This window comes from Papilio polytes, unplaced genomic scaffold (assembly GCF_000836215.1).
Source record: "Papilio polytes unplaced genomic scaffold, Ppol_1.0 DF821733.1, whole genome shotgun sequence".
In the NCBI taxonomy this organism is placed as follows: Eukaryota; Metazoa; Arthropoda; class Insecta; order Lepidoptera; family Papilionidae; genus Papilio; species Papilio polytes.
Window position 1 is genome coordinate 1,258,727 of NW_013527471.1, and position 21,954 is coordinate 1,280,680.

The following is a 21,954-nucleotide window of genomic DNA, read 5'->3' on the forward strand; positions in this document are numbered from 1 at the left end:
GCTAATACTCCTAATAATTTCATCTCTGTGTCGAATTATACTCATATAAACTTCCGTAGTTATTATATTAGTGAAAAAATATAAAAAAATAGCCTATGTTTACTCACTTATGATGTAGCCTTTTATGGTGAAAGAATTTTTAGAACGACCCAGTAGTTTTTGAGTTATTTTAATACATACAAAAATACAAATGTTCTTTACATTAAAATAGATTACTGGGTATTGATAAAAAAAACAGCAAAGATAAATATTTACAAAAAGATCTTTATTTTCATTCCAATACAGATCATATAAAACATTGTATTTACAAAATTAAATAACTAAACACTTTTGGTATTTCACGCATCATTTATACTTCTAAAACTACCCACATAATCGTCTTCGTAGTTAGTTTTAACCGAATCATTATCCGATTTCGGTCTGAGATCTTCGTAGATTTCAGTAAGAGATCTGTTCTTCGTCTCCGGGACTGCGAGAGTCACATACAAAGCTGTGACGAGGCAAATCCCACCGAAGAAGTAGAAGGCGACGTGGATTCCGATAGAGTTCGCTAGCGGCTTGAAGAATAACATCTGGATGAAGTCAGCGAAAGACGCTAAACCCATAGTCAGACCCATTACTGACGCTCGGTACTGAAAGAAAGAAATATTTAAGTTAGGAAACTATTAATTTGGTTTACAGAGTCTAAGCTTTCACGTATCCTTTCATACAAGTAAATTAAATTACTAAATTGTACTGTACGTTTTTGATGTTCATTAAATTTTGTCCTCCAAAAAATGTGAAGTTCTTTCATAGTCAAATTCGTTATAAAACTCGCATCTCCAGTTTTCTCTCACAATCATGTCCTCCTCATGGTTATCGTCCTCCAAATAATTCTATCTTACATCATCTCAGTCATCACTCCCTTCTCCATCATGTTACTTTTCACGCAATCCATCCATCTTTTCCTAGGTTTACCTCTCACGCTCATAATTAACGTTCTCCTTGTTACATGTGATTCATCTCTCTTCATAACATAACCATACCACTCTAACCTTTTTCTCCTTAATTTTTACCATTGCGGCTACTCTCAAAATTCCTCTAATACACTCATTTCGTACCTTATCCATTCATGTTACATCCATCTTAACATTCTCATTTCTGCCACTTGTGGTCTTCTTTTACTATCCAACACTCAGATCAACATCATGACAGTTCTTACGACAGTCTACTTTTTTCTCACAAGTTGTTTTATTTATGGAATGTTTTAGTTTAAAACTGCCGGAGGCCAAATTTTAGTCCCTTTCCCAGTCCACCCTTTTCTTATAAGAAAAGAATTGGATGGGAAAGTGAATTTGACGGTGGAGGAGACGCATAGTATGGGGAAATGTCCTCTTTATATGCGTCTCCTTAACCGATTGAGGGTAGGCATCTGCAATTGCGGACGTATACGAACAGCGGTCGCCATTTTGACGCATTTAGGTGTTCTCTTGCTCATTTGCTACCTTATTTTATATAAAAACTTACCTTAAACGAGAATATCTCTCCCGTGAGAACCACGGAGACGGGCTGCAGACCAGCCGAGTCGCAGAAGATGCACAGACACAGCGTGAGGATGGGCAGCCAGGCCGGCGTGTACGCGCCGTAGTGCTTCGCTACGAACCACGACGCTAACGAACACATACTTAACCCTGATATTAACGCGGTAGACGTTAAAAGCGTCTGGAAAAAATATTATTCAAAATCAGACTGAGGTCAAGGAGCGATGGCTTAAGTTTTGAACACTTGGCTTGTAACATAGAAGTTCTAGTTTTGAATCATGTACCTGTGATTTTTGATTTATCGAATTTCATCTATACTAATATCATAATGAAGAAAAATCTGTATTTTTGGATTTTGATATATATTGAAATAACTCAAAAACTACTAGAAAGGTACTTTGTCTATGAGTAACATAGGCTGTTTTTGGTTATTTTCAATTTCATGCGGACGGAGTCGCGAGTAACAGTACATAAATAATTAATCCGAGGGTCTTAATATGAAAAAGAAATTGTGATGAACATATCGGTGAAGAAATTCAAAGATACACATGAAGTGAACGCAATGAAGGTCGACTATGTTCTAGTCACTAACTTAGGGTAGGCGAGCTGGTGATGATTGTGGTCCTTCAAGCCGCATAACTTAGTAACAGTGTTAGATGGAAATAAAGCCTTTTATCGTAACATTGTAACTTTTATCAGTTAGCTTATAGTATATTCGTATTTTGTAAACTTAGTTTGCTTATCAAATAAATTTATTTGAGCTCCTAATCTGATTTAATAAACAAACGGTATCGTATTTATCTTCACACGTTATAATATAAAATTTGGAGTGTTTTATATGTTAATATCTTTTATTGTAACATTTTTTTCCAAAACATACAAATTAAATAACCAAGTAATAAATATTCAAGTGCCAAAAGCCTAATAGTTACGGATTTTTGATTACGTGGTCGAGGGTTCGAATCCCGGCATTGGAATATTGAAAACCATCTAAGCACAAGCGTAGAGCTTAGTTAAAAATATATACTATATTACTTACAGATTAATTACTTTTCTAATGGTGAAAAAAATTTTAAAATCGGTCCAGTCTTTGAATTACTCCAATACATACAAAAATACAAATCTTTCCTCTTTATAAAATTCGTCGTCACCAGCTCACTATACGTCTCCACCGAGGGGTCGGAGTCTACCTAGGAGGTCTAGGAGGTCTAGGTGACTAGACCTTAGTCAACACAGTGTCGGTGGCTCAGTGGTTTAAGCACTTGACTTGTAATCTACAAGTCTTGGATTCGAATCCCGCTGTACCAATGTGATTTTCAATTTTTCGAATTTTCATATGTACATAATTTACCCGACGTTCTTACGGTGAAAGAAAACATCGTGATGCTTTATAAAATTCGTATAGGATGTATTTACCCTTCTTCCGATTCTATCAACAATGCTGGAGGCGAGCGCGGAGCCCAGCACCTGCACGAGGCCCAGCAGCATGGCTTGCTGGTTCGGTGTGAGAATCAGAGCTTTGCCTTCAGACGCCCACGTGAATATTTCCCCAGCAAAGTTTAAAACGGGAATGGCGCCGCACACCTCCCTAGCGAGCGTCGCTACCAAAGCTATGCGGAATGCGCGGAACAAAATCTTGTCTTTGACTGGAAAGAGTAAAAAACGTTTAATAGTCGGTAGAAAATAGTTATTTTCTATTTGAAATTCTATAAATATTAAATAACTATTGTTATTACAAGCATCGAGTACAAGACATTACAAGATTCAGATATGACGGCTGATAGAGATGTATGGAGCAGCACATACTGTGCCGACCCTCCGTAAGGGATAAGGGCAAGTTGATGATGATGCTTGTAATAACGATAGTATGATAGTCGAATACTTAAATGAAGCTTAAATAGTTTGCTTCCAATTTGGAATTTAAGCGAGACATTGTGTAGCTTTTGCCCGCGATTCTCTGCATGGAATTAAAAAAAAAGTTAGTAGCCTATTAGTTCTTCCAGACTATGTTCTACATCTATGCTAAATTTTTTTTAGATCCATTCGCCGTTAAGCCTATAAACTCTAACAGACATTAATCTATCCATCCATCCATTCATCTTTTACATAAAATGTCGTTAAAGTATTCGTCGTTTAAAAGCTTCGTTAGTATTGTTTTCTGAACTTGTTATTATTTTTATTACATCTGTGTCTGATTGTCCAATTGTGGAATTTAAATCAATATTTTGCACATTACTGTTTGTGCAATTTAAAATTGTGATGTTCTTAATAGACCAGAAGGTTGAGTTGTCCTCATCAATTATCACACCGTACTGGACCCGGAAAGTGACATATTATTTGTAATAATTCGTAACACGTGCTTCTAAAATAAAACGTCAATGCGAAATAAAGGCACCTACACACTTGAACTTACTAATAGAAGTTACTAAATTCCATTCAGAATAATTTAATGAGCACTTTACATATTTACACATTAAATCTACGATTAGGTTAACACTAAAATGATTATAAGTGCGTTGGTAAAATTTGCGTGAATTAAAATTATACACGACTAGCTGTTGCTAGCGACTTCGTCCGCGTGAAAATTAAAAAAAAAACATAGCCTGTGACACTGATAACGTAGCTTTTTAATAGTGTAAGAATTTTCGAAATCGGAACAGTAGTTTTTTGAGTTATTTCAAGACATACTAAAATACAAATCTTTCCTCTTTAAAATACTAACTAGTATAGATTACTCAACACAAGTTTTTTGTACACTTTTTGGTAATATAATAAAAGTTATTCGTATTAGTATGTTAACGCCAGTGGACACGTGTCTTAATGTAAAATGAATTCGGCGCAGACCAATACACCTCGTTGACCTTAAGATCGCGGCCGCGTCTTGATAGATCGCAATAACGGTCGCTAATGTCTATGGGTTTTTTGCGCTTTCAAATTTTATATTACGGTCTGTCCTAGCTTTGCACATGTTTATATTTTAGCTTTGACGCATAGTGTGATACGAAAACATCTGTCCTAATAATAAAAAGAGAAGTTTGTATTTTTATATGTATTGAAATAACTCAAAAACTACTGGTCCGATTTTAAAAATTCTTTCACCATTAAAAAGGTAATTTATCTGTGAGTAACATAGGCTATATTTTTTATTAATTTTTAACTTCACGCGGCCGAAGTGGCGAGTTTCAGCTAGAAGTTAATAAAGGAATAATGCATTATATTACTAGTGGTAGTAATAAGTCAAGTAGTTTTTGAGTTTTTTCCGTATATAAGTTAAGTTGTAGTGAATACTTTTTAAATGTCATGGCCGTTTATCATTTTGTTCGTATTTGAATACAATTAGTTCAGTGTTCCTTAAGCTGTTAAATTTGCATAATTAAATTTTAATGAACCAAAGTCTTATCTTGTGACCTAAATTATTAACGAATCAATGAAAGCATTATTAAACCAAAGGACAGTTTCTATTTATTCCCGTAAAGAAACGTCATCGCTGTCGTTATTTCTTGAAAATATTGTAATACTAGCTTTCGCCCGCGACACCGTACGCGTGGAAATAAAAAAAACAAAAGTAATTAGCCTATGTGTTCCTTCAAACTATCCTCTACATCTCTGCCGAATTTCATTAAGATCCGTTCAGCAGTTTAGGCTACAAACTCTAACAAACATCTACCCATCTAAACTTTCGCATTTATAATATTAGTAAGATTTACTGATACAGGGTTATTGGTAATTAGACGTATTCCCGCTAGGAAGTTACTTACTTTTGTTTTTTTTAATACCACGCGGACGGCGTCGCGGGCGAAAGCTAGTCAGTAATAACTTATACATCAGAAGTATGTAAGTATTACGTCATCGGGCAAATCCATAACGTTTTTCTCAAGATGACGGAATTGTTCGACACAATAATTACTTCGCGTTACCGCAGAATAAACAAAAACCGGCGTCCTCTTCCGAAACTCGTTTAACGCATTTGTGTCAAATATTCGTTAGTAAAACCGTATTTGGTTTAACACGCTATTGATAAATGGTGCGACACTTCTTGGTATATCTGATGTTTATGTTTTACTAAGTTAAAGAGGACCTTTAGTTTTCTTTATAAAGTCGGAACTTGTTTGCAAAATACAACCTCTTTGGCTGACAAGAAGGATACAGCCAAAGAGGTAGCAAACTGGCCACCGAGACTTTTACATGGTTTGTTAGAAAAAAGATGTAGTAAAAAGCGTATAACGGCGAGATTTGATCAATACAGTTTTCAGTTATTTATTTTAAATCTCACTAATATTATAAATGCGAAAGTTTAGATGGACGGATGTTTGTTAGAGTTTGTAACCTAAACTGTTGAACGGATTTCGATGACATTTGGTGTAGATGTATATAGTCTGGAAGAACACATAAGCTACTCACTTTTTTTGTTAATTTCACACGGACGGAGTCGCGGGCGAAAACTAGCATTTAAATAAGTTTAAAAACAAATATGTTTAGTTTGTATTTTTGTCTGCCGCGTTTTCGGTGACAAGTTAAACATAAATATTTAAAAAAGAATTTGGTTGATTAAGGCTTGTTTCATATTTGGTTGTTTTACAATTATTACAACTTAACAAGATGTGGACCACGGCTTCGTCCGCGAGGAATGTAACAAAGTAACAATCTTCTTGACTATGTTCTACATCTATGCTACATTTTAACAAGATACGTAGACCTGTTCTCTAAATACGTAACAATTTATAGTATTTAAAGAAGATGACAGAATTAGATTAGCATGTAATATAAAGTTCAAGTAAATTCTAGTATTAATTTACATAAAATGGAGAAATAATCATACTTACATATAGCTTTTAATAAAAACTTGCTACTTTCTTCATCGTTCTTCTGTTCTATCTTGATAACATCTAATTCTTCTTGTATTTTAGCGTCGTCTACTCTTCTGCAGCGCAACCACGCGAGAACCCGCGCTGCTTCCTGGAATGTCACTCTTGTATACTTCCCATTCCTATCATATCTTTATACGTAAATAGGGGGAAGGAAAAGTGAATTACATTAAGACCTCCAGCAAAGTAGCTTTTTAAAAGTGAAAGAATTTTAAAAATCGGCCCAGTAGTTTTTGAGTTATTTCAATACATTTGTATGTATATATAAATTATATTAATTTGTATGTAAATATAAATTTTTCCTCTTTATAATATTACTAGCTTTCGCCCGCGACTCTGTCCGGGCAGGCATTAAAAAATAAAAGTGAGTAGCCTATGTGTTCTTCCAGACTATCCTCTAAGTCTATGCAAAATTTCATCGAAATCTCTTCAGCCTTTTAAGCTACAAACTCTAACAAACATCCATTCATCGATCCAAACTTTCGCATTTATGATATTAGAAAGATTAGTAAGATTGTAGTTGTATTTATCTCAAGAGAAGCAGGAATAAATTTCTAGTCAATTGTAAAATGTATATTTACCTCATCGTTACCTTTCTTGACCAAATAGGAAGGTGATTCCGGCATAACCATGAAGAGGACGATGTGAAAAGCGGGCAATGCCAGACAAACCCATAGTATGGTTCTATAGCTTAGTATATCACCAATTACGTATAGGAACAGGTTACCCGTCGTGTGGAATAATATTACCTAGAAAATATCATCAGCATCACCATACACGTCCCACTAAGGTAAACTCCCTACAAAATATTATAATTTGCAAATCAAGAAAATCTTTATCTACCCGTCTTTATTCTACTTCCGTAGTCTCTGTGAATCAGATTTCACAGACACTGCGGGACACTTCGGTTTCCAAATTAATTAATCTTCGGTCTCAGTTATAATTCTCTTAATGTGTCCTTTAACGAAATCCATCCATCTCTTTCTATACCACTATATGTACCCACGGACAAATCAGTTATATGGCCATCATCATCTTTCTTCTTATCCTACTCATACATACGTCATCTCCTTACTCTTACTTACCTTGTTACTCCTTTCTTCATGTCATCTTCCAAGATGTGAATACAATCCATCTCTTTCTATGTCTACCTCTACTGGTGTACACACTCATAACTAACGTTCTCCTTGTTATGCGATGCATCCCTCATAACACGCCCCCATGCTAACCTTTTATTCCTTAATTTCTACCACTGGGGCTACTCTTAAACTCCCTCTAACATACTCATTTCGTATCTTATCCATTCGTGTTAACCAGTGATATGGTTTTTACTTGATTTGAGTACAGATGTAAATTGTGTTTTGTTTATAATTTCAATAAAAAATAAACCATTGTGTTGATTTTATCTTTCAATTTCATCCTTCTTCTAATTAAAAGAGTTGAAGCAATCTTTCATCTAACTTTTGGCTCATTTTATGCAGGGTCGATACTATAAGGTTTGGTCTTACAAATCTAGCAGTCGGTCATTTCCTAATTAACTATATCTCTTTACCATCCATTCTCAATAATATAAAAATACAAGCATCTAGAAGTAATTTGTAGGCAATCATAATCTACTAAGTATTTTTACCAGTCACGTTATTTTAGCTAATGACAAGTCACGTGAACCACGTTCATTTTACGTTCTAATACGTAAATAGCTGTGTGGGATTCATTCGAGGTGAGGTTTTTCAAACATTTTTACTGGTAATAATAAATGTTGACTCACCAAGCATCCTAAAGCTCCTCGTATGTGGTTTTCGCTAATCTCCTTCGTGTAAATTGGACAAGTGACGTATGCTCCAGCCATAGTTATACCAACTAAGGCTCTTGAGAGGATCAAAGCCCATGTTTCTATAGACACTAGTAATAGAATCCAACTTACCTGAAACAATAGGAGAAATACAATACAAAAATATCTATCAATTATATGTAATCAAGATGAAGGTGGATTTTTTTTATAAAATAATGCGGCAAACGAGCAAGCGGCCACCTGAATCCGCAAAATGGCGAAGCAACCGTTGCCCATAGGTGCGTTGCCTATCCTTAATAGACAGAAAAAACTTACATGAAGATTTACCATTCTTATGTGTCTCCTCCACCGTCAAATCCACGTTCCCTACCCCTCCTATTCTTATGAGAGAAAGGGTAGGAAGGAAAAGGGACTTAAGTTGGGCCTCCAAAAGGAGATGACGATGTCAATTTTATTCATCTGTTTTCATCAAATATGATTATGTAAGTACTGATGTCAATTGGGGTTCCACAAATGACGATTTGTGGAGCAGAAAGAACGAAGCAGTGGCCGACTTCAGGTTGACAGTGATGGTGATGATAATGATGATGTGATAACGTCAAGACCATATTAAGAAATCGCTGCGTGTTTGAAAATAATCACAATTCCTTCATAGATCATAACGCATCAAGACATTCTTCTTTACCGTATTTTACGTGATATTATCGCAAAATCTTCTTTAATTTTTTAACAGAGTTAGAGCCCGCTTTAACATTTTCGCACTGCAGGGCCGGCTCGCCCCCAGTAATACCACGACCACACAGAAAACAGGCGTGAAATGGAAGCTATTCCGTGTTTCGTCTGATGAGTGTGCCGGAGGCCTTATTTTAGTCACTTCCTTTCCACCCTTTTCTTAAGAGGTAAGAATTGAAAGCAAAAGTGGATTTGACGGTGGAGGAGACGCATATGAAGGGGAAATGTCCTCTTTATGTGCGTCTCCTCCTCCGTCAATGAAGGGTAGGCAACGCATCTGCAATTGCGGACGTTTATGGGCAGCAGTCGCTTTCCATTTCGGTGGATTCAGGTGGCCGCTTGCGAGTTTGCCACCTTATATTAAAAAAAATACTCACAGCGCTGATTCCTGATATAAACAGTATTAATAGTTTTCTTCCTAATTTATCTCCGGCGTATGCGAGCAGCACGTCTGCGGGAATGCACACTAAATATGCCGCAGCGGCCATCCATGATACCTGTTTCAAATTAAAATTATGTTAACAAATTTTTATTACATAGATTTTGAATTTTATTTAACGATCTGATATTACGTAAACTTGAATATTTATAGTCTGCGCACATTTATAACTAAACTATCGGACAACTGTTTAGTCTCGCTTTATTTCCTATGAGCTTCTATGGAGATAACACTACTCGAATTTTAATTGTGCAACTAAACAGTTGAATGGGCTTCAAAACAATCGACAATCGCACAATTGTTGTGCGATTGTTTTGTCAAAGGTGTACGCCCGCTCTTACTTTAGTTTTCTATCTTACGTCTCTCTCTTACATTTACATCTATATTTGAAATTTTGTAAACATGTAAAAAATATACTTTTAGCAAATTTAACATTGTTGCATTGCCAAAGTCGTGTTTTTGTCAACTTGTCATTGAATTATAAATAACATCTTTCAAGGTCACGATAATTCACTGTTTGAGCTACTGATTGTGTACAACATTTTTTATTAGCTAATTGCCACAACAAGCAAGTCGTTAATATTAAGTGATTCGACCATAGACAGGACTCGGCAAAGAGATTCAAAGCTTATAGAGTGGTCTTTTTTCTATAAAAACTTTACCTAATATAGTAGCGTTAAACTGGACCTGTTACAAGTCGTGGATTGCGAAAGGGCCAATGATCTAAGCTAGATCTAGGCAGGGGGGAGGGCAAGCATTCTTTATACCAAAGAAAATGTAAATGAACATATGGTCTTGGATATCTTGTGGATGATTTTGTGTATTTAACAGTTTTTAGATTACAAAGACTTTTGGCCACTCTATAACTTTGTAAGTTCAATGCTTTTATTTCAACCATTGGCTCTTTGAAGGACTACTTAAGAATTTTAATTTTTATACAGTAAAGTAAATGAACAAGCGACAATCTGAATTCGCCAAAATAGCGAAGCGATGTTTGTAGACAATTTTATATCAGTTTGTCTTTAGTCGCTCGCACATAATAAGGAGATATTCTATGAATAACTACATACTTCTGATTCAGTGAGAGGCACGCCTTTGGGTGAGTCTTTAGACTGCAGCAATAGGGTCATCGGTGACATCCATCCGATGCTTGCACCGTACACGAATACGGGAAAATTTACTGCAAACAAACAATACAAAGCTAGTAAACGATTTTTTTATAAATATGCTTAAACATTATGATTGCATCTGACTGTGGCTTTTTTATTGCTAAAATTTTATTCGGTTATAAATCGGAATAAAATTGTTCCGAAAAGAACGCGAGACAATATTTTACTACTGAAAATTTTCCTTATAATGTTATTGTAAAATCTTTTCTAATTTAGATATGAAAAAAGAAACAATATTGCATCATTGAATTATATTTTTATTAAAAAACCAGTTCGATTTAATAACAAAAGAATCTGATTTTATAATTGACATAAAATCCAGTCTTAATTTGAATTCACCGAACATTTTTACGATCGTCGCAAATTATATCAAAATGTTGAATAACTACGGAACATGTTTAAAAGTATTTGCTTTTTAAAATATGAGAAAATGTTATATTAATATCAACTTGTTTGTAAAACATGATTTTGCGTCACATGCATCAAACCGGTATCACTAACGTCCGGTAGACCTTTCGATCATACTAAAAATTGGAATAAAGAAAAACTGGGGTTCAAGGGCATGAAAACACGTTCTTGTTGATGTGGCGTGCAAAAATCAGCCTGTATGTACAATGCCTAGATAAATTAATTAAATAAATAAAAAAATTAAACTCTGGCAAGACATCGAACATCATTTTACTAAGTTTTATTTAGGTATAGAAAAAATTCAGTTTTTTAGTGTCAAAATAACGGCAATTTGTGAATGGATTCGATGTATAAATCGAGTCTTTACAATTTGTTTAGGAAAAATATAAATAGGCGGAGTATAATTTACTGGTGACATTATGAAGACGCATCAATTGCTTTGCTATGTATTGACGTGGACGAATTCCAAGTAAAAAATATACTTCCAAGAAAGATGTATCGAAGTTTTTTATGTTGATAACATTTTGAGTATGAATGTTTATTTTTCCTCTAAACAAACTTTTAAAAGTCCATTCCTCTAAAAGAAATACAAGTTCAAAATAATAACTTCCTCGAAACTAATTCATTCCAAAGAAAATATATAAAAATCTACGTCAAAAGAAAGAGGTTATGTAGGCAGTAATTAAATTTTTGACATATTTATGAGTGTTCTGTTATATTTATTAAATTTAATTGAATGTTACATTTCCTACCAGTTTCGTAAAAATATCTGGATAAATGTGAACTAGTACTATCTTGTTTCATAACCTCTATATTCTTAACCACAATATTTACATTACAATAACAAAAGCACACAATTACGTTGTTTCTTTCGCATCACATCTTGCCGTCATTTGTTTCGCGCCTAAAATTCTCTTTGTTTTTTATTATGTTTTTTAATTTAGTGCATTATCGATGGCCAGTGTTGACATAAAAGTGATTCATAAATACAAATCTAGTTCTCATAAATTACGTTACAATTTTAAATTATTATCCTTTTGTTTTTAAATAATGTAATTACTACAAAAATGCTACGCGTATTAAATTAGCGCCATCTTGCGCCGCGACACTGTCCGCGTGTAATAAAAAAAATTAAAGTGTTTCCAGACTATCTTCTACACTAAATTTCGTCGAAATCCGTTTAGTCGTTTTGGATTCAAACATTCATGCATCTAAACGTTCGCATTTATAATACAAGTATGAAGTATGATTACAGTAATTTAAATAAGTTCTCATATATCTTTGACCAAATCTGTATAAACTTCGAAATGTATGAATTATTTTTAATAAGTTTTAATGGCTTCGTATATTACCAATCTGTTTGACAGTATGTACGCGTGTAGACTGTCGCTGACGTCACAGAACAGCAATCAATTTTAATAGCTCTTGACATGAAACAATTGAATTATTTTACGCGTTCACATCAATTTGAAGAAATTAAAAAACAATAACATCGATTAACTCCAAGAGTTAACTAAGTTCTTGATGAATCGTTTAAATTAAGTTATTAAAGGAAAACGCACTTAAGTAACATTAACATATAGACTATAGTTAAATTGTTTGTCTTAACTAGCTTAGCGTGGAGTTGAAAAAAAGTTGTGTTCTACCAGACAATCCTCTACGCTAAATTTCATCGAGATCCGTTCAACATTTTAGGTTATAAACTCTAACAAACATCGATCTAATATTTCGCATTTATCAAATTAGTAAGAATGAATGTGGATGACTACAAAGGAAGAGGAAGACCGAAGAAAGTATGGATTGTATGAAAGAGGATATGCTTAAGAAAGGAGTGAATTCTATGACAGCTGATAGAGATGTATGGAAGAGCAGCACATACTGTGCTAACCCTCCGTAAGGGATAAGGGCAAGTTGATGAAGATGAGTAAGTTATGTAATTTATCTTAATGTTTACTTAAGATTCTTTAGACAAATAGAACTTAAAGTAAAAGATGAAAAATAAAATGCGGTCATTGTAAGAAGGCAAAAAAAAACGAATCTTCCCTTTTTAATTAAAGTCCGTTAAAAACAGGTCAAAGAACTTATTTTACAGTTGAATTTAAAAGGAAACATGTTTTAAAGATTAAAAAAAAAAACAATATCCGTACATGTATTAAGGTACATAAAGTAATTAATTATTAGTAAATAAAACTGCGAAGTTTTATGTAAATTACAAATTCTTTAACACAAATTTGCAATATTTAAAATTCCTAACAATAATAAAACTACACACGTGAGATGACGTATTCATAGAAAATGTAAATTTTAGCAAAGAATTGAGGAAAACAATTTAAAAGCATACGCAGTTCTTTATCTACAAATTATTTAAAATAACCTCACAAATTAGTAAAACATGTTTTTATATGGAAAACCACAATTTTCGGTTAGAAAGCAGTAAACCATAGATTATTTAATTAAAAAAAAACTTAGTAGTCTATGTATTCTCCCCGTCTTTTAACACTTAAGTACTTATAATATTAAGATGGAAAAAGTAATCTGGAGGCCTTTTATTGGGAAAAATTCTCTTAATATTGTCATTACAAAATGACATTTTGATCATCGTCTCTGGAAGTCAAACTTGTATGACACACCTTTTATAGGTTACATGTTATCGTCCACGACTTCGTACGGAATTAAATAAACAAAAGTCAACTATGACTTCTTCCAGACTATGCTCTATATTTATGTCAAATTACATTGAGATCAGTTTAGGTTACAAACTCTAAGAAACATCCATCCATCTAAACTTTCGCATTTATAATATTAGTAAGACTTTGTACTTAATGGACATATTGTTTATGAATTAATACATTTTGAATAATAAAAGAAAAGTGTTAAATAAGGAAATTAACTTTAGCTCAAAAACATTCGACGTAAAAAAATCTAAACAACATATTTACTGAATTCTGAGGTTCTTATTAACATAACATTCACATTTACAGTTATAATATTATCCAAAAACAACGACTACAATCTTCTGCATTATTTTAAAAGAACATACGTTGTATTAATATTAACAAAAAATTTATAGAATTTTTAAAAATACTATCAAAATTACATTTGTATAACAAACACTGTGTATATTTAAAATTAGATAAACGTCCTTCCAAAAACCCCAGAAGTAAGGCCACAGAAATATTAGCAAACTAAATCTATAAAAAATCACATGACATTTAAACACATAAAAATTACACATTAACTTATACACTAACATAACTATAAAAAATCACTTACTTAAAATCGCACATAATATTTGATTAAATTTACTGCCTTCAGGAAACAATGTATGGAATTTCTTCATTTCACAGCTTCGATACACAAAATTCAAACAATTTAAAATGCCATATTCTTGTTAAATAGCTTAAAACTAGACGACACTTGTTGGATATCTTTCGCGTACTGAATAATTTGTTACTCGTCGATTTGCTTTTGTTTATTCAAGTGTACGCTGACATAAGGGCGCGTTTCCACTGACACGTTCCGTACAACCCGTTAAGCTCGTTTGATGTTCAAACTAACCAGTTCCACTTTCATTCTTCGCAAATTATTAATGCGAACACAGATAAATATAAGAATACAAGAGGTTCGTTCCCTTCGTAAACATTTTTGAAATACTTCTACACTATTGTAGGGGTAAAGTAGCAATCTTAAGGTCAAAGACTTTAAAAAAATAAGAATAATAAGAAGTAATTAAGAAAATAAAAGTAAAACTCAATGATAACATAGCTTTTTAATGGTACAGGAATTTTTAAAATCGGACAAATAGTTTTCGAGTTATTTCAATACCTCCAAAAATACAAATCTTTCCTTTAGTATAGACAAATCTTTTGAGATTTCTCAAAAACCTACACGTATTTGTAAATTTACTAGCTTCTAATATTATAAATGCGTAAGGATGAATGGATGTTTGTTACTACTTATCTCTGGAACGGCTTAATTAATCTCCTTGAAATTTGCCATACATGTGTAACATAGGCATAAGCTTCTCAGTTATTTTTATCCCTCGCACAGAGTCGCGTTCAACAGCTAGTATAGCTGTTTATTTTGTTGCGTATTAGATACTAGCTATTTTCGTAGGGCTTCATCCACATAAATTATAAAAAGTATTTTATTGTTTACATTTGTCAAATTCTGAATTGCAAATGTCAATATTACCGTTACCATAATCTTGCTTTCTTAATGTTGGCAGCTCGTATCGTATGGTCTCTTTCCCACATTAGGGTTTTTATCCAAAATATTTACCCCCTAAACGTGAAAATACATAACCTAAAGCATGACGTAAGTGTATGGGTTTTTATTTAAAAAAGGATTATTCAAAAATATGCTGTAATTGCTGACATCTTAGGGAACAAAGAAGTGTTTGTTTACGCTTTATTATAATAGTATAGATTGTGAACTAGTGTTTATGTTCGAAAGAGTTGATATAGGCAATACACGTATACCTTTCTTCATTAGAATGTACCAATGTTATTCAGTTTAATGCTGTTACTTTCACGAAGCTTAGCTTATATGATAGTCTAAAGATATTTTTCGCGTCTGATTTGTTAATGAACGTGGCCTTTGCAGTTTAAAAATATCTTGAGGCGTTGCCAATACGACGGTAGTACATGTTAAAAGTAATATGAATCACTCCAAAAATATATTTAGATGCTGTTTAGGTAAACGTGGTTTAACACTTTGACCCCTGATATTATATTGATTGATGTTATGGACGTCAAAGTTGTTTTTTAACACCGGGATGCTTTCGCTGTAAACACATTAGATACTAGTTTTCGCCCGCGACTTCGTCTATACCATCCCTTTCCATTAAAAACGATGTTTTACTCTATATTGTATAGTTACATTCTTTGTTACATGGATTTAAAACAAGTATTAAGTTTTATTTTTTGTTTGTTTAAGCGTGATACAGCGCTAGTTAATATTATAATTAGCAAGTTAATATTATGTAAATGTCATGAAAATGTGTGGAGCAATAAAAAAAGACATTGACACATGTAACGAGTACAGTCGATAAGGTTGTTGCCACTGTTTACTTTGTTACACTACAAGATGTTGCAATTAACTTTTTAAAATTAACTAAACATTTTTATTTGTCGTAAAATCTGTACTAATATTATAAAGCGTAAACACACACTTCTTTGTTGCCTAAGATGTCAGCAATTACAGCATATTTTCGAATAAGTCTTTTTTAAATAAAAAGCCTTTTACTTACGTTCAGCTTTAGGCTATACATTTTAATGCCATTAAACTTAGGGGTAAATGTTTTGGATAAAAACCCTAATGTGGGAAAGAGACCATAAGTTGTTGCCAACATCAAGGAAGCAAGCGAGACTGCCATGGTTTAACATCATTGTGACATTTGCAATTGATAATTTGACAAATGTGAACAATAAAATGGAATTTTAATAATTTGATAAAGTCGCATGGGAACAGTTAGTAACAAATAAAAGTTGATCTTATTTCTTTTACCACGTCTTTTATGTAGTTGTTTCGTTACTATGTATCTATAGAAGGGCTTGATATATCTCGATGGAATTTGGTACAGATGTAGAACTGTCTGAAAGAACTCGATATGTTACTTACTTATCTTTATTTTAATTCTGCGCGTTGATTCGCGTGCAACACTTACTTAGGCTTAAAGTTAGATAAATTTGACTAAACTTAAGATCATTTCAAAAGTAATAGTATTAGGTATAATTAGATAATTGAAAGGTTTTGAAAAATTACGATCAGTTATGGCTTGTGTTGCCTCTTCTAATTAGTGGCCACTGCATTTTAAAAATGTAATTTCTCTTAGTAACGCTCTTAATTACTTAGCACTTTATTGTAGAGTTACCACGATCAATCGATGCTATAGGACTTTTATATTGGTTTGAGAACTTTGAATTTAATTGCAGTGGTAATTCGTTAAGAAATTCGAATTATATTTTAAAGTATTTATTCAACTTTTATTGATCATCCTGTTTAGATAATTACAGAGGCTTAAGTTATTTGTAATATTACACTTTTGGATATATTTCAGATATGTATGTTTATGGATATAAAATTATATCAGACTTTATATTACGTTTGTCTTAGAGTTAATTAGGCTTTGCTTTAACGATAAGAATATGTATTATTTAATCATATAATAAAAGCTTTATGTAAATAGTTTTTACTATTTCTGTTTTATAATCCATTAATTTATGTAAATAAACAATAAAGGCTTGTAACTAAGTGCGATTTAGACAAGAATTCACAAATTCTGTGTATTTGTCTGCTTACATACTCCTTTCTAATGAATTGATGTAAAAAATGTGACCACAATTTACCTACTGAATTAATATTTTAAAATCAAGACAACGTCAAAATGACATTGTGATATTTTGATAACAATAACCTGAAAATATGAACCATGCTTATTTAGCTATGTCTTTCAATAAATAATTCACATTGCAATAAACAATAATCTAACATACCGGGATGAAAAACAAGTAAGTAACAATTAAGGGGGCAATTTCATTAGTTTTTTACAGATTGCGGGGAGTCCCCGCATGCGGGCCAATAACTAGTGGAGACGGCACTCATACGAGTGCTTTAGAATTACTGAACAGATATCTCATATAACGTATAATGTATAACGGTCGATTGACCATTCTGACAGTGGTAGTGCCCGCTTTAACATCATAGCACTGCAGGGCACGCCCGGTGTAATACCACGACCACACAGAAGACTGGCGTGAAATGGAAGCAATTCCGTATTTTCGTCTGATGAGTGTGGTGCCGTAGGCCTAATTTAAGTCCCTTTCTCTTTACCACCCTTTTCTTATAAGGAGAGTTTGGGTTTGGGAAGGGGAAGTGGATTTGACGGTGGATGAGATGCATAGGAAGGGTAAATGTCCTCTCTATGTGCGTCTCCTCCTCCGTCGTATAATGGTAGGCAACGCATCTGCAATTGCGGATGTCTATGGGCAGCGGTCCCTTCGCCATGTTGGCGGTTTCATGTGGCCGCTTGCTCGTTTGCCACCTTAAGTTATAAAAAAAAAGAGCCATCAAGATCTGTGACCACGACCAATAGAAGGCCAATGGCGTAGTGTTTTGCGTTTTGTTGATTATTATGAGTTCTTTAATGCTTTTTCAAAGCTTTTCTTGTAAAGTTTAACTAATGATAATTTAAATTACTACTGTTATTTTAGTTTAGTAAAATTGTAGATATTTATTGTTGTGGATGACATACAAATAACGTTTGTTCCATTTTAGAAAAGAAGATATCTAAGAATGATTTGGTTACTATGGGTTTTAGCATTTTTATTTGAAGTCGGTAAGTGTCAAAACTAATAATCTTACTTCTTACTAATATTATAAATGCGAAAGTTTAGATGGATGGATGTTTGTTAGAGTTTACAACGTAAACTGCTGAACGGATGTCAATGAAATTTGGCACAGATATAGAGGATAGTCTGGAAGAACACATAGACTATAAACTTTTGTTTTTTTGAACTCTACGTGAACGGAGTCGTGGGCGAAAGCTAGTTTATTATACACTAGTTGTTACCCGAGTCGTTAGCGTGAAATAAAAAAAAATACAGCCTATGTTACTCACAGATAAATTACCTTTCTAATGGTGAGAATATTTTTATAACCGGCCCAGTAGTTTTTGAGCTATTTCAATACATACAAAAATACAAATCTTTCCTCTTTATATAAGTGTAGATGTTAAAGAAGAAAATTCCGTACTTAATTTCGTTTGGTTACAGACGTTACGTGTCTTTAGTTATTTTATTTTATTTCCAGTGCTTATTCTGATGTACAACGAAGCATTAAAAATGGAGACTTTGTACGCGTTTACGAAAAACGTTGAACGCTTAGTGCAGGAGTTGTCGGTTTATTTCGAGCCCTGCCATTACCCTATTGACTTGATAGCGCGGTTATGCACTCACAAAACTCTTAAACAAAATTAATTTATATAGTTCTGTGTAAGTGTTTTCAATAGAATGACATGTTTTTGGATTGGGTTCTTTTTAACAGCGTTAAATGGATTTGATTTGAATTTGCAATAATAAATCTTCAATAATTCTTTATTCCAATGTTTCTGGCATATTAAGGTAAAAACCTTTTTATTTTATTTTAGTCGACTGTTTTTGTTAAAATAAATACGGAGAAGAAATTGTTAATTTTTTCTCAGAAATCTAAATTAAAATTCGCGAGTTTTATTTTTTCGTTAATAGATGGCGGTTTTATAAAAATTAAACTCTAACGGATAAGGGCAAAAGCTTTAAAATATAACAGTGACTTGGGAATTTCATTACTTTAGTATTCAATATATTTGAAATAAAACAACTGTATTCATAAATTATTATATTTTATAATAGAAATTGCTGAATTGCATAGAAACTAAAACCTTTGCATTGACAACATCGGTACATAACTAATACAGTTTCTACGAACAAAGCTACTTGAATATTACAGATTTTTTAAAAACGAAGTAAATATTAAATCTATTACAAGATAATACTTTAGTTTTTTTATAAGTATCAAAATCTGATACATTTCCAATTACCTTATATCTAACCGAATAGTAATTTCCACCATACATTTTACTGATTTTTAAAAAATAATTAAAAAACACAAATAAAATAATAGTGGAAATTAATATAAATATTTTATTTACATTCACTTAAATATATTTATTAAATAGAGCAATAAATATTCCAAACTTAATTTTAACCTAAAATCACTTAATTTTTAACTTAGCAGATCTGAATTGATTATTTTTAGCAAATTTTACGTATAACAGAATATTTCGTTTTAATTATTTTATTAGAAGTCAAAAATTTAAAAACACTTTATAAAGATAGCATCTTAATTGATTGAATAGATTATTGCTTAGTTTAAAGAATTCTTTATTTTAAATTTTCAAAGTTGATTTCGTTTATTTTTTTTAATTTAATTTAACTATAATGACGTCACCTTGTTGTACTAACTCGATTAAAGGAAGACAGTTTCGAATAAAAAACAAACATACAGACGAAAGTCCCTCCTTTTGGGAGGTCGGTTAAAATTGCTTTTTATCGTTGGCACTAATATCGAGAGTATTAAAACACAATGAAAGCGAGAGGAGCTGAGGTGTCAGCGCCATCTATCGGTAGAGGTAGTTCTTGGGCTCCTCCGCGATGGGCTCCGAGCACGTGCCGAGGTACTTCAGCTGGACTACACTTCTGGAATTATTTAAACTGAATTAGTTAATCTAATATTATTAATGTGAAAGTTTAGATAGATGTTTTTTAGTTTGTAGCCTAAACTGTTGAACGGATTTCGATGAAATTTGGCATAGTTGTAGATAGTCTGGAAGGACACATATGCTTTTCACTGTTTTTTTCTCCACGCGGACGAGGTCGTGGGCGAAAGCTAGTGTTTAAATAATTACATTTAGGACTTATGACTTGTTTCCCCATGTTAAACATACATTAGTGTTTTTGGTTCAATAACTTCAAATGCGTTGAACAATGTAACTTGAGTTTTACAAAATAATGCCAGTTGCAAAATATATTATAATTTCATCATAACAATTTTCCATATATATAATGTTATACAAGTCTGGAGTATATAAAATACTATCTGTTGGTCCAGGCTTCGTATGCAGGAAATTAAAAAATAGTAAAAAAATCAGCCTGTTTTTCTCAGTTACCATTGTAATGGTGAAAGAATTTTTAAAATCATCTTAGAAGTGTTTAGAAGAATCAAATAGTCCTTCCTTATAAAGAAAGTGGAACGGGAAGGAACTAAAATTGGGCCTCCGGCACCACATTCATCAAACATTTTAAACATATTTTCACGCCATTAAACTTAGGGAGCAAATATTTTGGATAAAAACCCTAATGTGGGAAAGAGACCATAAGATATTGCCAACATTAAGAAATCAAGTTGGCTAAGGTTTGCCATGTCATGTCATTTTGACATTTGCTATTGATAATTTGTCAAAAGTATACAATTAAATAAAATGTTCATAATTAAATGCGGATGTAGCCGCAATGGAACAGTGTTAGTATGTATTACCTGGAGCGGCAGTTCTCCATCTCGAGGAAGCACCTGTTGGAGTAGGTCTTGTCGTCGGTGCCGCAGACGGGGTCGTACTCCGGCGGGCAGACGCGCGCGCAGCCGGCGTACTGGAAGCGCGCCAGGCAGCGCTTCAGCGGCACCACGTACACGTGCTTGCTGCAAACCGTAATAGCTTTTAGAACTCGTAAAAGTTAGGTATTTTAGAGATTTTAGCTGAAGAAACTGTATTTTCTTGTACTACTGATAAAACTAGTACTGTTTGTTTTACATTTAGTGAATTGATAAAATTGCTTGATTTACATCTTGCACTTTAATTTCCGTTTCCGCCGAAACACTTTATTTTTCTTATTTTTTTAATCTTAACGGCCAGTGCGATATTTTTGCAACCGTTTTTATTTAAAATTAAAATATATTTACAATTGTTATCAGCGCCATCTATTGCCAATTAACCAAATATGAAATTAAGCAAACCAATGAGCAAGTCAAATTATTTTTATATATAACGATTGCTAACATTAATCTGAATTTTAGTATTTAATTCAAATTCCGTTTAATATTGAATTTACTATTTAATATAAATATGCTTTTAATATTAATTTTAAACATATAAGAAAACGAACATAAACTATTATCAGCGCCATCTATATATTAGTTATCGCTTTACCCAATATGACAAAGTAATATTTTCCCTAGGCGTAATTTACAAAATTCTTATTTTTTATTTACAATTTACTATTATTACTAATATTTTTTACAGTTATAATAAACTGTAAAAAAATATTAAATTAAATGATTTTTTAAACAATTGTAATCAACGCCATCTATTATCAAGGAACAAATATTTACATCTGGTATCTACGCCATCTATTATCAATTATTGTAACCATCAACAATCATTTTAATGTCATTGGATCAGTCTGTACGAAGTAAGCAGCAGTTACCCGCAGTTGTC

At 32.9% G+C, this 21,954-nt stretch overlaps 2 protein-coding genes across 2 annotated transcripts in view; both read right to left on the reverse strand.

Moving 5' to 3' along the window:
- Positions 1 to 255: 255 nt before the first annotated feature.
- Positions 256 to 14,389, reverse strand: LOC106108293 (facilitated trehalose transporter Tret1-like). The gene is made up of 9 exons (XM_013289422.1): positions 14,199 to 14,389; positions 10,419 to 10,528; positions 9,287 to 9,406; positions 8,154 to 8,309; positions 6,967 to 7,134; positions 6,344 to 6,476; positions 2,937 to 3,166; positions 1,507 to 1,701; positions 256 to 632 (listed from the first exon to the last, which is right to left on the reverse strand). Exons 1-9 carry the CDS (start codon positions 14,263 to 14,265, stop codon positions 339 to 341), a joined length of 1,473 nt encoding a protein of 490 aa, XP_013144876.1. The 5' UTR covers positions 14,266 to 14,389; the 3' UTR covers positions 256 to 338.
- A 5,335-nt stretch (positions 14,390 to 19,724) lies between these two features.
- The window catches only part of LOC106108236 (agrin), a gene marked incomplete in the record, with an annotated part of 45,468 nt that continues 43,238 nt past the window's right edge, over positions 19,725 to 21,954 (reverse strand). Inside the window, 2 exon segments of the mRNA XM_013289336.1 lie at positions 19,725 to 20,161; positions 21,000 to 21,158. Of these exon segments, the coding sequence (XP_013144790.1) occupies positions 20,083 to 20,161; positions 21,000 to 21,158 (238 nt within the window).

What these genes read in the sequence shown, in the direction of transcription:
- LOC106108293 (XM_013289422.1), bottom strand. Translation starts at nt 14,265, where the DNA reads ATGAAGAAATTCCATACATTGTTTCCTGAAGGCAGTAAATTTAATCAA. An exon ending in AATATTATGTGCGATTTTAA is followed by an intron (nt 10,529 to 14,198) that starts GTAAGTGATTTT and finishes GTTTGTTTGCAG; the next exon opens with TAAATTTTCCCGTATTCGTG. An exon ending in TGCCTCTCACTGAATCAGAA is followed by an intron (nt 9,407 to 10,418) that starts GTATGTAGTTAT and finishes AATTTGAAACAG; the next exon opens with GTATCATGGATGGCCGCTGC.